The 14,726-nt window shown below is 38.4% G+C and overlaps 1 protein-coding gene across 1 annotated transcript in view; it reads left to right on the plus strand.

The window, feature by feature from the left end:
• Window positions 1-14,726, plus strand: part of ADAMTSL3 (ADAMTS like 3) — a 345,110-nt gene that overhangs the window by 296,148 nt on the left and 34,236 nt on the right. The window contains exons 21-22 of the mRNA XM_063090639.1: window positions 3,333-3,460; window positions 6,460-6,588. Coding sequence (XP_062946709.1) covers window positions 3,333-3,460; window positions 6,460-6,588 — 257 coding nt within the window. The remainder of the gene's footprint in view (window positions 1-3,332; window positions 3,461-6,459; window positions 6,589-14,726) is intronic.

Consider the following 14,726-nt stretch of genomic DNA (forward strand, 5'->3'; position numbering starts at 1 on the left):
CCATTTGCTAGCATTTTGTTGAGGATTTTAGCATCTAAATTCATCAAGGATATCAGCCTGTAGTTTCCCTTTTTTGTTGCATCTTTGTCTGGTTTTGGTATCAGGGTGATGCTTGCTTCACAGAATGAGTTTGGGAGAATGGTTTCTGTTTCAATTTTTGGAATAGTTTGGAAAGAACTGGTATTAATTCCTCTTTAAAGGTTTGGTAGAATTCAGCAGTGGAACCATCTGTTCCTGGGCTTTTCTTTTTTGGAATATTTCTGATTACTCCTTCGATCTTGTTGCTTGTTATTGGTCTGTTCAGTTTTTCTATGTCTTCTTGGTTCAATCTTGGTAGTTTGTATATGTCAAGAAATTTATCCATTTCCTCCAGATTTTCACATTTGTTGGTGTATAGTTGTTCATAGTAATCTCTAATGATTTCTTGTATTTCTGCAGTATCAGTTGTGATATTCCCTTTTTTGTTTCTGATTTTTGTTATTTGGGTCTTCTCTCTCTTTCTTTAGTAAGTTTGGCTAGGGGTTTGTGTATTTTGTTTACTTTCTCAAAAATCAACTTTTTTTTCATTGATCTTTTGTATTGTATTTTTGGTCTCTATTTCATTTAGTTCTGCTCTGATTTTAATTATTTCTTTCTGCCTACTAAATTTGGATTGGATTGTTCTTCTTTTTCTAGTTCCTTGAGGTGTAAAGTTAGGTTGTTTACTTGAAATCTTTCTATTCTCTTGATGTAAGCATTTATTGCAATAAACTTTTCTCTTAGTACTGCTTTTGCAGTATCCTATAGATTTTGCTATGATGTGTTGTTATTGTGACTAGTTTTGAGAAATTTTTTGATTTCCTGTTTGATTTCTTCTTTAACCCATATGTCATTCAGAAGCATGTTGTTTAATTTCTAAGTATTTGTGTGATGTCCAAAGTTTCTTTTGTTATTAATTTCTAGCTTTAATCCATTGTGGTCTGAGAAGATGCATGGAATGATTTCAATTTTAAAAAATTTGTTGGTACTTGATTTGTGACCTAATATGTAATCTATCTTGGAGAATGTTCCATGTGCTGGTGAGAAGAATGTATATTCTCTGGTTGTTGGGTGAAATGTTCTATATATATCCGCCAAGTCCAATTGGTCTAGAGTGTAGTTTAAAACCTGTGTTTCCCTATTGATTTGTTGCCTAGATGATCTTTCCAGTGTTGAGAGGTCAATGTTCAGGTCCCCAACTACTACAGTATTGAGGTCTAACTCTCTCTTTAGGTGTAGTAATGTTTGCTTTATAAATCTGGGTGTACCAAATTTTTCTGAATCTCACAAATCTTTTCAACTGAAGTACTTCCGAAGAAGGATTATGTTTTTGAGAACCTCTATCCAATGAGAGGACACTGTTGTAGGCATGGAATACTGTTTGGATACCCAGCCAGTAAGAAATCTCAACTAGGAAGAAAAGGCTGTGGGTGGATTAATTAGAGATGGTGTCTATTGAAAGATCACCTTAGTTATTACTTCAAGTTAAGAGTGAGATTGTGCAGTGGAGGCAAGGTCAGACCCATTAAGGAACTCTCCCTGCTGGTTCTCCAGTCCTGGGACTAATCCAGGCTAGCTACGTGGGGTCCAGTCCTGGGACTAATCCAGGCTAGCTACGTGGGTGGCCCCACCTGGCATGTGAGGTTCATGTGTTCTCAGCTATTTCAAATCTCAGTGATTGCTCACTGGGCTGTTAAATTGAGACCTACAAAAGAAAGGGATTATTAAGAATTACTGAATCATAAGTCTGAAATAATTTAAGAAAACTTTTTAGTATGTTTATTTTTCACAGACAGTTACTAGTTATACTTTTGTTTTTAACCAACTATTCTTCCTAGATAGGGATTTTTATAGTGAAAATCTAGCCCTACTAATAGTGAGGTCTGCCACGTTCCTGTTGCTCTTGGTCACTTTAGCTGTTTTGACTTCTGCCCACTTTTATGTATTTCATATGTGTCTTGCAGGGGAGCTTGCATCCCCCTTGTATCTTTACTCATGCTATTATTCTCTTCTCTTCTGATCATTCATATGTTTAGTCATCAGAGATTTTTGAGAACTTGCTATATAAAAGTCACTGTGCTAAGCACTAAAAATGCACAGCTGTGAATAAGATTTGGACCCTGCCCTTGAAAAGATCACAATCTAGAGGGAAGAAATAGATATTTCATCAAATAAATATATGAACCAGAGAAGAAGGAGCCCAGAGGGGGCAGAAGATAACTCTAAGAGTATTGGGGAAAACTTTACAGGGGAAATTACATTTGATCCAGGACTCAGTGGGTGGGTAGGTTGGAGTTTGCCAGAAAGGGGGAAGGGCATTTCAAATAAAGAGAACAACATATGCGAAAGCTGAAGGTGATGAAAGATCATGGAATGTTCTGGAACCAGTTAGAAGTTCATTATGGCTGGAGCAGAGGGCAAACGACATGAAGTCACAGGAAATGAAGTAGTAGCCAAGCTCAATTCATGAAGAAACATACATACAGTATTTAGAGGTCAGAATAGTCCATATTGCTAAGATCTATAAAGTGGGGTGTGGCAGGGGAAAAATAGTATATGGACAACTGATCCAGATTATTTAGAAGCAGATTCAAATCATTAAGAAAAAATAAAATGTAGTACAAACACTCTTTCCCACTTTTCTGAATAATTATCTGATTGGTTAGGGTACACCTGACCAAGTCTGATTCTTGAAGTGGTATTTACAAGCAGGTTTGTAGGAATATCAGTAATTGGCAAACTATAAAGAACTCATGCAGTTTAGCCCTGATTCTTAATAGCTTGGTCCAAATCCTATATATACCACAGCCTTAGCATTTGTTACCTCAACCGACTTCTTCAGATAGTAATAGTGAGACAAGAATCTGTTGCAAAGCAGTATTAAAGCCCACTTCCAGTATGAAAATCTGAACTGAAAATACACACCTGCAGTTTGTGAGGAAGGATTTGGGCAGAAAATGAGGGTTTAACATCCAGCAAACTAATAGGTTTGCTAGTTTATGTTTTTTACAATGTAGTAGATTAAGCATTGAGCCCATCCAGAAAAGTCTATTCTCATGTAAAGTGAGATGGAAAGACTGGATCTCCAAGGACCATTCAGCTCTAACATTGCTATGAACCTAAGGCAGAGGAAAGACTTTCCATCTTCCTGGTCTACATTGTTTTCTGCCTATGGGCAGAATGCTTGACATCTTTAGGGATCCCTGCCAGCCCAAAGCCTATAATTTTGTAGTCTTTCTTTTCTGCAACTTGCTGTGACCTTAGAGCAGTTAAATGTGTTACATGAATACATCCTCTTTCTACCTGTTCTACAGAATAATTTTGGATGGAACTGGGAAAATACAGATACGGAATCCAACAAAGAAAGAACAAGGAATATATGAATGTTCTGTAGCTAATCAGCACGGTTCAGATGTGGAAAGATCTTCTTTGCTCTACGCAGGTAATGCCCGTGGTTGAAACACAGTGTCCGCTTTTTTGTTTGTTTTAAATTCTGGAGCAGTGGTTCTCAAACTTTAGTGTGCATCAGAATCACCAGGAGGGCTTTTTAAAGAACAGATTGCTGGACACTGCCCCCACAGTTTCTGACTCAGTAGGTTTGGGATGGCGTCTGAGAGCTGGCATTTTTAACATGTTCCTAGGTTATGCCAATGCTGTTGTCTGAGGACCACACTCTGAAAATGGTTGCTGTACAGCTTGTTTTCTAAGAATTGGGAATTATGATACAGGGTTTAATTGTCAGTTGATATTATGGACTTTGCATCTTTAAAGTTCCACCAGCCAATGAAAGAGAATGATTATCCTTCAAAAGTTGGTATATACCTGCCAATGACATACTTGTCAATCCTTAGAAACACCTCTGGGAAGTTGTAACTTTATCTTCATAGGAGGTAGACAGTGTCATTCTGATATTAGAATATGCTTTTATTATAAAGGAACATGTTTAGGAGGTAAAGATGTAGGCAATGCTTTCTTGTGGCAAGCTCATGTTTGGGGACTAAATAAAAAACAAGAGCCATCTCCCAATTCCCTACTCTGTTTCTGGTATCTGTGACTCAATAGACTAAAATGAGAAAAGGGACAATATCAGAGATTAGAATCCAGCATTTAGTCAACTAAGTGTTGAGCCTTGTGGCAGGCACTTTACATCTACACACTGAAGAGACTGAACCAGTTGATTTTAAAAGCCCCTTGAATCTGTATGGCTTACAGATTCTGAGTCCCTTCCCTGGGTGCCTTCCCAAGGCAAGGCCTTTAGGCCTTAGTTTTCTGTGCCTTGATCCTCCTGGTTTGTTCTGTCCAGTGAACATCAGCTCCTAGCCAGAAAACATCAGTTCCAAGGTTCTCGAATTCCGGAGTAGGGGTCAGGGAATGGACACCCCTCTTGTAGCTCTGAAGTCTCTCCTTAAGTCCATCCCAGAACAATCCAGATTCCTGATAGAGCTGCTGTGAGGTCCTCAGGGGCCAGAGGACTAGCAGTGACAACCAAAGCCCTCTCCCAGCCAAAGGGTTCCTGTCTTTTCAGTTCTCAGGATAGCTTTCCACTGCCCCAGGCACTCCAACAGAGAATGGAACATTTGGTTCCCCAAACATGACTGTCCTAGATTCTCTTCCCCAGAATATGTGGTTACCAACACAGCTCCTGAAGTGTCATTATTCTTTCATGCATTAAATATGTATAGATGATAAAACAGGTTAAGAAAGCTTTCCCTCCAGGAGCTCACATACTAATGATGGAGTAGGAAAGCCAGCCATTGTGATAGTGCTGCAGTAGAGGACTGCTCTATCAAACTGCTCTCTGGCATGTTGCCTCCCCTGGCCACCACATGCTACTGAGAGACCCCTGGGCAACCAGCCCTTTCTCTGTCTCAACACCCATTACCCTGTGTAGTCACGATGTCTCCTACTGGTCTGGGAGCCCCTTGAGGGCAAGAATGTGTGTTTTCTCTCATTGTATTCCCATTGTTAAGCTCAGGCACAAAATATGTTTCCTGAGTGAGTTAATGGATTAATCTGATAACCGAGTATCTAAATCCAAGGAAGTAAAAGTTCTTGAATGGATTCTTGATTCTTTAGGGCCTTGTTTTATTATTTTTTCCACATAAGTTTTATGTAGGTATTTGTTTCACATGAATTAAAATGCTAGCTTTGAATTTCTCTTGCACACAGTTTTAATACACTTGTCATAACCTCATGCAATCCCATAAATTGGGCACTTAAGATGTTTTCTCCCTTGAGACTTTCTGTAGTGTAGAGCAATGTAAATAATTTTAAGTAGGCCTCTTCACAGTTAGTAATCTTTAAATAGTAATGGCTTTTTAAATTTTGGATTGAAATGAGCTTATTTAAGTAGAGTAAGAAAGAGCCTCTGTGAACCACACATTGGTTGAGAGAACTGCAGTTGGAAGGGACCCAAGAGATATTCTAACTCATTTCTATTTTTTCCCTGGGATTCGAACTGAAGCCCAGAGTGGGAAGATTTTGCCCAAGCACACATCTTGTTAGAAGAGACTCAGCAAGAAACATAGCCTCCTACCTACCTGATCTTTCTCCAATATAGCTTTGAGTGAGCTCTGAATCCTAGTTTTATTCTGGCATTGACACAAGTCAGCCTGGCTCTGGCACCATATACAGAAAAACTTTATAAGGAATGTTTTAGGTAACACTTTTCTATTGAAAATGCCTGCTTGCATCTCCTTCTGTGACATTAGACTTTGTGCTTATCAAGAGAGGGAGTACCTTTCATCTTGTTAGCCTGGTGCAGGCCACAGAGTGGGCACTTGGTAAATGTTTAAATTGATTACATTCTTTTGTTATTCTTAGCTCAATGGGAGAAGGCTCCTGGAGGTTTCTGTACTCAAGATAACTTCTATCAGGGGACAACAGAATGGATCAGGACCTTCTGCCCTATCTCCATCAGCCCTCTCCCCCAATATCTCTCATCTCTCCTTCCATAAAAAGAGTTGGGTGGTGGTCTCGAGCCCTGGTGTGTTTTGACCCTGCTTTGACTCACCCGAGGCTGTGCAGCAGAGACATTATTCCTGCCCTGCTATGCATTTTTTGCTGCTTCTTAACTTCTAAATTCCTTCTTTTTCAAATTATCAAAGAGGAATTTATCCTCAGTTTTGATTATAAAACCAAAATATCCTCATGGTCTATATATAGTTGTTTCAGTGTACCTTTGTGTGCATCCAACTATCCATCCATCCATCCATCCAGTTATCCATCTGTTCATGCATTCATTCATCTATCTGTTCTTCTGTCCTCTGAGCACCTCCAGCTGTATATGTGCAAGTCCTCATGATACACCATGAGGGATACAGACAGAACTAGGATTCTACCCCTGCTCTCAAAGAGCTCAACAAAGTTCACCAAATTCAGCATGATTTACCAAAGAGCTAAAGTCTGAACCTAACAGTTTCCTGCTCCCTTTGAATTAAGAGGCACCCGTCATCTTGTCTATTGAAAGAAATATCACCAAACCGGAGCATAACCATCTGTCAGTCGTGGTTGGAGGCATTGTGGAGGCAGCCCTTCGAGCAAATGTGACAATCCAATGTCCTGTAAAAGGTAAGTGTGGTCATTTTCAGTAGGAGGTTGTGTGACCAGCCCAGTCTTGCCAGGAGATGCCAGCTGGCATTTTAGTGTTCCAGACCTCAGCCTGATAGTCTTAAAATCTGACTTTCCATCACACTGACAATACTCATACCAGCTCATGAGACCAATTTATAAAACAGGATTCCAATTTACTCATTTCCAATGTGGACTATGACTGCCACGTACACTGGAATGTTCATATTGGCAAGACGAGAACACTCTGTCCCTGTGGGCAGATCTACAGGAGAAGCCAGCTTTTAGTCAGATGGTTGCTAGGTGAATATGGAGTCAGAGTGAGGGGATTTGTTGGCAAATGTTACATGTGCCCTCCAGTTACACAAAGGCTCTGCTAGGCAAAGCCCGTCAGGGAACAGGAATGTTAATGTCCCCTGGCTTAGGCTCTATCCTAGACTGTCCTTGGGTGGGCATCAGCACCTTTTGCCTCGGTGGCTCTTTCTGCTGTGTTTACAACTATGGACAAACCTTGTTTCTAATAGACACATTCTTTCTTGAATAGAAATAACAATTTCAGTCTGACCTTGCCTTAACCTAGGGCCATTCTTTAAGCCATGGATTCTTAAGTCTTAACCTTAACCATGTATCCCCAAACTGTAGATAAATATATGCTGTAGACATGTACATTTTACAAGGGCCAGGAGGAGTGGGAGTAAGAGGTTGTATGCATAGCTTTTCATTGGTCCCTTAGAGAGATTTATGAACTCCTCAAAACTGAGATCTACTGTTTTAAGGTGACTTGTATATGCCCTTGATTTACTATGCATTGACTTAACTCTCTGGACACCTGTATTTCCCTAGTTTCTAAGTTCTAATGAGATACCTGTGGTTGTACCCACTTGAGATGAATCTTGCCTAGACTGGGACACAGACAGCCCAGGATGACTGGAGGAGCCTTTGCTCTGCTCTCAGTAACACAGTGAAGGTGGACATAATGAAAGGAGCTGAGGACACACTCACTCAGCTTTCAGGCTCTCCCTCCCCTGTAATGATCAGCTCCTTGCCATGTTTCCAGAGCTGCACCTTTGGCTCCACAAACAGTGGAAATTTGCTAACCCCCAAGGTATTATTTTTCACCTCTTGGAAGTCCCTGTGGTGTTTGGCCTATGTACACTTTAAAAAAATCTCTCCAGCCTCCCAACTGACTCCACCCACAAATATGTGAGTTTTCTGGCAAAGTACACCTACCATTACCAAATGGGCCAGCATTTTCTGGCCAAGGCAAGGAGAAAAGCAGAACGGAACTTTGCAGATGCCAAGCCACAAATGTCTAAGGTTTCTATAGCCCCACACCTGCAGAGGATTCTGAAAAATAGATCTGACTTCTATTAAGAGAAACCTCAACTTTCAACATTACTTCTAAATTTTTTACTTCCACAGTAGTTTAAAATCAGGCTTTCAGAGAAATGAGCCATTGAAAGAATTGTAGTGCATTATTTGCTATTGTAAGTCAAGGAATGAATTGGGTAGAAAAGGTTTTCATGAGTAAAGCCTCCAGCATAGGCCATTAAACTTGTCTAAGTTTTGTTCTGACATGCAGGCCCAGTCAGAGGGTGGGCCATCTCTGACCCCTCCCTGACTCCAGTGCTCCCCCGCCCCCCGCCCCACCCTGTCCTTTTGCACTGTCAGTGTGTGGTGCTGCTTGCTGGCTGGAGCCTGGATGAAGTTCAGGGTTGGGAGCACTCATCTCCTCCAACCCACACTCCAGCTTTCAGCTCTTACTAGAAACTGTCCCATTTGATCTTTCTTCACCTGGCAGTCATCCCCTGTGAACTCAGACCCCAGGAACTCATTAGGAGTTCTCTCCTTTTCAAAATAAACCTTCCTCTGGATGAACCACAATCATTTTGAGTTATGTGCCTTTTTAAACAAACCTGTAGTGAACTTATAGTGTTTTCTTATGGGCAGAAGCCATATTACCTTAGCTTTCTATGGAGATTCATCTTTTTAAAGACAGGTGGTGAAATTGATGACAGGTCAGAAAACTAGGGTTTTACAGGCAATTCTGTCACTAGCTTGTATATAACCATAGGTGAGTCATGTATCTTTCTTAACCTCATCTCTAAAACAGGAAATATACTGTATTAATGGAAGAAGAGACTTTGGTTATCATCTAATCCACTCCATTTTATAGATGAGGACATTATAACATAATTTACTAAACTGTGTACTTCCTTACAAATTACATTTTCATATTACATTTTGGGATTTCTGTAAATCAGTGGCATATATAAATTTTTCTCTCTCTTTTCAGTTGCCCTTAAAATATTTTCCACTAATTATAATGAACTCATTTTTGTAGATCCCATGGCTCATATTCATAACTTGTAGACAGATTCATATTTCTTTGTTATAGCCAAATATGTTTTATTTGACCCAAGTGATATAGATATTGATAGTGATTATCTGTAATCACACTTAGAGATATTTCTAATAACTATATGAAATAATAGGACCTGAAAATCTGTGTATTTCTAAAGGTTAAAAGTTCTAAGTTGGAAAAGTTATTTGTTTTGCTCTTTAAGAAATGTTTCCAAAAGGGGTTAAACTGCACCCTCTCTGCCACCTTCTGGTAAGAAAGGAAACTCCTCTGAGAAAAATGCTTAGTAACATGAATAGCTGCAGGTTTTATTTTTTATCATGTTAATGTATTATTTATGCTATAATTTTCTGTTGTGTGTGTCTTCTGCATTTTCTTTGTCTTGTTCCTTAAGCTCGTCAAAGATGCAGCCGATGTGAGTCCTGCTGTAAAGTGTCTTGTTGTGTGTCATGCTCCTCTTCAGTCTCTCAGAAGCTCTCTTGGTCTACAGCTTGGAATGAGGCTGAGCTAGGAAGAAGGTGATTCCCAAATGGATGGCACTGGCAAAGCCATCAATGGCCCAGCTCCAAAAGTAGAAAATCTCTTAAACATAAGCTGCAGTGGACAACTGTTCCTTAGAGCAAACTGAAATTGTCTGGAAAGGTTGGCAGTGCTTCAAAATTAAAACTAAGCTAAAGAATTAAAATAGCCTATAATGCTAGTTATAGAACATAGGTATCCCATCTACTACAGGAGGAAAAGTTCTGCAACTGTGGATGGCACCTCACGTACCACCAGGCAGCTGGAACATGTAGGACATACAGAGGACACATTAACAATGGACACACAGGCAAATAAATAAATAAAAGTTTAATGTATTACCAATCTGAATCTAGTCATGGACATGACTAAGGAGAGTTTTTCCCACGAATGCAAAGGTTTTTTTAACACTTAAAATTATCTACTTTAAACAGATTGTCACAGGTCGAGTCCTCTGAAAGCAGAGGCTGAGATGGAGTTTGGTGTGCAGGAAATGTATTTGTTGTCAGCATCTGCAGAAGGGAGGAAGGAAGCAGGATTGGATGAAGGGCAAAGGGGAACTGTGATGCAGGCCCATGAAGCCTGGCCCAACCCAACGGAGCTTTGAAGCCTACTTGATGCATCAGAGTTGCCGCACTGGGGCTTATAGCAACCAGGCCATCATGCACCCGTTTCCCTCAGTCTTTGGATAGGCTCTCTGGAAGGGGCATGCTCCTGGGCAGCAAAGACAAACTGTAAAGGTACTAACCATGGAGGCTGCCAGCAGCTGGGACACCAAGTCCTTCCTTGAAGGGGGATTTGAGTGGACCATCTCTATATCTACACCATGAGATTTAAGGAGGTAAAATTTATGATCATCTTACTACATGTAGAAAAAGCATTTGATAAACTTCAACACAAAAGGTGTTAAAGCCTCTTGGCAAACCAGCAATAGAAGGAATCATCCTTACTCTGATTTTTTTTTTTAAGTATTTAGCAAAAACCTACTGTAAACATTATATTCACTTTCATGGTGAAACTTTTAAACATTCTTATTAATATCAGGAGAAAATATAAGATTTTATTGTTGCATCTGTTCAACACTGCTTTAAACGTACTACCCAGTGTAATAAGATAAAACTATTTTTAAAAAACAAAGGGAGTTTCTTCATTTTATAGATAATATAATTATCTGCATTGAAAATCCAAGAAAACAAACAGATAAAGTTTGGATCTGTAAATTCAGGGTATTCCACTTTTTTTTTTTTTAAAGCCCTATGGGATTGCTAGAACTTAAACTGATACTATAATTAATATGAGAGAACAAGTGGCCAAGAACAGCCCAAACATTTTTGAAGAATAACAGATGGGTGAGATTTGCTTTATCAAATATAAAGACTTATTATAAAGCTAGAGGACTTAAAACAATGTGGTATTGGCAGAAGAATAGACAAATAAATGGAACAGAATATAGAGCTCACAGCAGATTCAAGCATATATGAAAACTCAAAATTTAATAGCAGAATTAAAAATCAATAAAGGACAGACTATTAAGTAAATGATGATAGGATAATTGGTTATAAATATAAAAAATTAAAACAAAATCTCTACAAAAAACAAATTCTAAGTGGTTTAATGCCTAAAATATGAAAAGCATAAAAACCTTTAATATAAAATATGAGACATCTTTATGACTTTGGGATGAGGGAAGATACAAAAAGTAAAGTCATAAAATAAAGTATCTTAGACAGTGGTGATGGTTGTACAACTCTGAATATACTAGAACTACTGAATTGTATACTTTTTAAAACTGACACATAATAATTGTACATATTTATGGGGTACAGAGTGATATTTCAATACACGTATATAATGTGCAATGAACAAATCAGGGTAATTAACATATTCATTCCCTCAGACATTTATCATATTTTTGTGTTGAGAACATTCAAAATCTTCTAGCTATTTGAAAACATGCAGTAAAATATTGTTATAGTCACCTAACAGTACTATAGAACACGACAACTTATTCTTCCTATCTAGCTGTGTGTTTGCATCTGGTAACCAACCTCTCTCTATTCCCCCCCCATCCTTTCCAGCCTCTAGTAACCTATTTTATGGTATGTGAGCTGCATTTCAATAAGCTGTTATAAGTTTTGCTATGTTAAAATTTAAAATTTCTGACCCCTGCAAGACACTGTAATCAAATTTAAAAGTCAAGCCACAATTCTGGGAGAAAATATTTGTTAGATGGTATCCAGAACTTATAAATAACTCCTATAAGCCAATGCAAATAACAAACCACCCAATGTAAAAATGAGCACAGGATAAGAACAGGCAGTTCTCAAAAAGTGAAATCCTAATGGCCAATAAGCATATGAAACTGTTCTCATTCTCACTGGCAAGGAAATTAAAATAGAAGTGAGATTTTATTTCATATCTAGTAGCTGGCAAGACTAAAAGAGTTTGATAGTACCAAGGAGTAGCAAGAACATGGAGAAATGGGAACTCGTGCACTGCCAGTCAGTGTACATTGGAAGAACCAATTTAGAGAGCAATTTTGTAAAATATGATCAAGTCAAAGATGCTGTAAATCAGAAATTCCACTTGTGGATACAGCCCTGGTATGCAAAGACACAATTACAAGAATGCGCACTGGAGCATTGTTTGTAATAGCAGAGAGGGAAGGTTACGTGTCAATGTCAGGACTGTTGGGACTCCCAGCAGAGAAAAGAAGGAAAGTTTGGAGGTACAAGTTTAGTTGTTGCTGTAATACTTTATTGCTTAAGAAAAGGTCTAAAGAAAAATAGCTAGAAAAGGCCTAAAGAAAATATAGCTAGATATTAATGTCCATTAATTTTGGACAATGGACATGTGGTTATATTGGTTTTTTGTTGTTCTTCTTCCCCCATCCCTGCCTCCACCTTGCTGTGAGACCTTGGGCCTGTCCCACAGTCTCCGTGGCCCTAGGTTTTCTGCTATAGAATGAGGGATTAAGATGGGATGACCAGGAAGACTCCTTCTAGTCCTGAAATTCTATCCTGGACTCATGGTCTCTTGTCAAAATCTGGGACACAATGAAAGTAAAGGTAGGGAGAGTGCTTGAACTAAGAAAGCTGGCCAGTTAGGACTTAGAACTGATGGTTGAGAGCCCTCACCCAATGTGAGAAGACTGGGGAGGGAAGCTCGAAAAAAAAATCTCTCAAAATAGGTAGATACAATGTCTTTTACAAAGGAGTTACTTGGAGTTGGAACAGCAGTCCATGAAAAATCCAGTTACCTATATTATGACTTGAAAACTATAGTTGTAATAAAAAAGGAAGAAACCAAATGATGTAAGAATCTGTAATTCATTGAAACCAAGATCTGATAAATTTGAAAATGTTTTTCATTTATTTGAAAGCTGACGTTTAAGGCAAGACAAGTTAACTGGAGGAAACTAAGCGTGGAGGGTGGTTTGAGGAGATTTGAACAGGCTTAGGTGGGAGTGATTCAGGTCTTGGTCATGTCCTCGTGACCTCAGAATGCCCAGCTCTTTCTAGATGTAGAATGTCAGCCACAGCCCTGGTTTTACCAGCCTTGATCAGGCCCCATCTTACCTCCAAAAAGAGATGAAGAAAAGGAAGGGAAAGAAATTTTGCCTGAGATAAGTAGGTAAGATCTTGTTGAAATAAAATCTTGGGAGTTAAATATGGAGGGACTTTAGAAATCCATCAGTCTAGACCTCATGTTTTGCAAACAAAGCCCAGAGAGAAGAGACCTGACCAAAGAGTCAAATACAGCCAATGGCAGGGCCAACCTCAGAACCCAGGCACTGCTTCTAAAGCTCATTTTGTTCTGAATGCCTTCCCCTTTTTTGTGTTTTCTTGTCTCATTATAAAAAGTAACACATCTCATTATAAAATATTTGGAAAGCATAGCAAAGTATTATGAGACAAAAAAATTCTCATATAATCCTGTCACAAAGAGCCATTATTCTCATTTTGTTATATTTCTATAACCCTTTCTCTATAATTAAGTTATGAAATTTTCTCATGTTATTAAAAAATCATAAATATTATTTAATGGCTGCACCAATGTATCATTGTATGAATTTGCATAATTAAACCATTCCCTTATTTTTGGAAACTTGAGCTATTTATACTTCTTTACAATTACATGTAGCAGTATGAAAAAAATTTTGCACATATAACTTTTTCTGTCATTTGTATTATTTTTAAAAAATAGATTAACAGGATTGGAATTACTAGGTCACAGGGTGTTCAACATTCTTTTTACATTATCAGGCATTAAAATGCCTGTAACTCTGAATATGTTATTGCCAAATTGCCTTCTAGAAAGTCTAAACCTACCCGTGGTGTAGATTTAAGCCCTATACCCTGCCATTTTTTTTTATTGCCTAGTTGTAAGACAGGATGAGAAAAAAAGTAGGTAGAAGCTACGTAATTAACCCCACACAGTGTATGTACAAGCAGATGGTGGGAGGCCCGGGTCTCACTGTGTTGAAGCAGGGTCCTTGGTGCCCCAGAAGATAAGTAGAGGCAGGGAGAGCCTTGCTTGTCTATGGGATAGTGGTCAGTTTCAGAAAAAAAACATATCACATAAATTTAAAAGGATTTTTTTAATCAGGGGACTTTTTTGAGGGTTAAAATGCAGTGGAATATAAGAATTTTGTTGATGTCTAGCTGAATTATTAGCTTTCTTTAGTGGGTTTAATAATTTCCCTTTCAGGGCAGATCTTGAGAAAATATTTGTGGTTCAGCAGGATCATGTGGTTAAATTCCTAAACATAGTCTCATCCCTCTGACAATTATTTCCCCATCCACTATTGGTTTATATTATATAAGGTGGAATTTAATGGTAGTGGTTCTTAAACATCGTTAAGTCACAAATCCCTTTGACCAAAAATAAAATCTCTCCAGAAAAATACATTTATCCACAACATTTCACATATAATTTTCAGAAGACTAAAAAGAAAATATGAGGATAATCTGCTTGCTCCTATTTTATGAACTGAACCTTCTTGTACTTTTGACATTATTCTAAATTAAAGCTAATATTTTTTTCTGGATCTGGTTTTTGAAATATTATCTTCTCTTCTATACTATGTTTATCTTTTTGTGAAAATCATATACAATCCTTGAAAGAGCTAAAATTGTTTTTTAAAAAAGGTATATTTAAAACATCTTTCTCCACTTAAAAAGTCTCCCCACCCCTTGTTTTTTTCTACTTCTGCCGATGGTACAAAAATCTCCCCACCATCCTTCTCTCTTAACCC

The sequence above is a fragment of the Cynocephalus volans genome, chromosome 3 (assembly GCF_027409185.1).
Source record: "Cynocephalus volans isolate mCynVol1 chromosome 3, mCynVol1.pri, whole genome shotgun sequence".
NCBI lineage: Eukaryota > Metazoa > Chordata > Mammalia > Dermoptera > Cynocephalidae > Cynocephalus > Cynocephalus volans.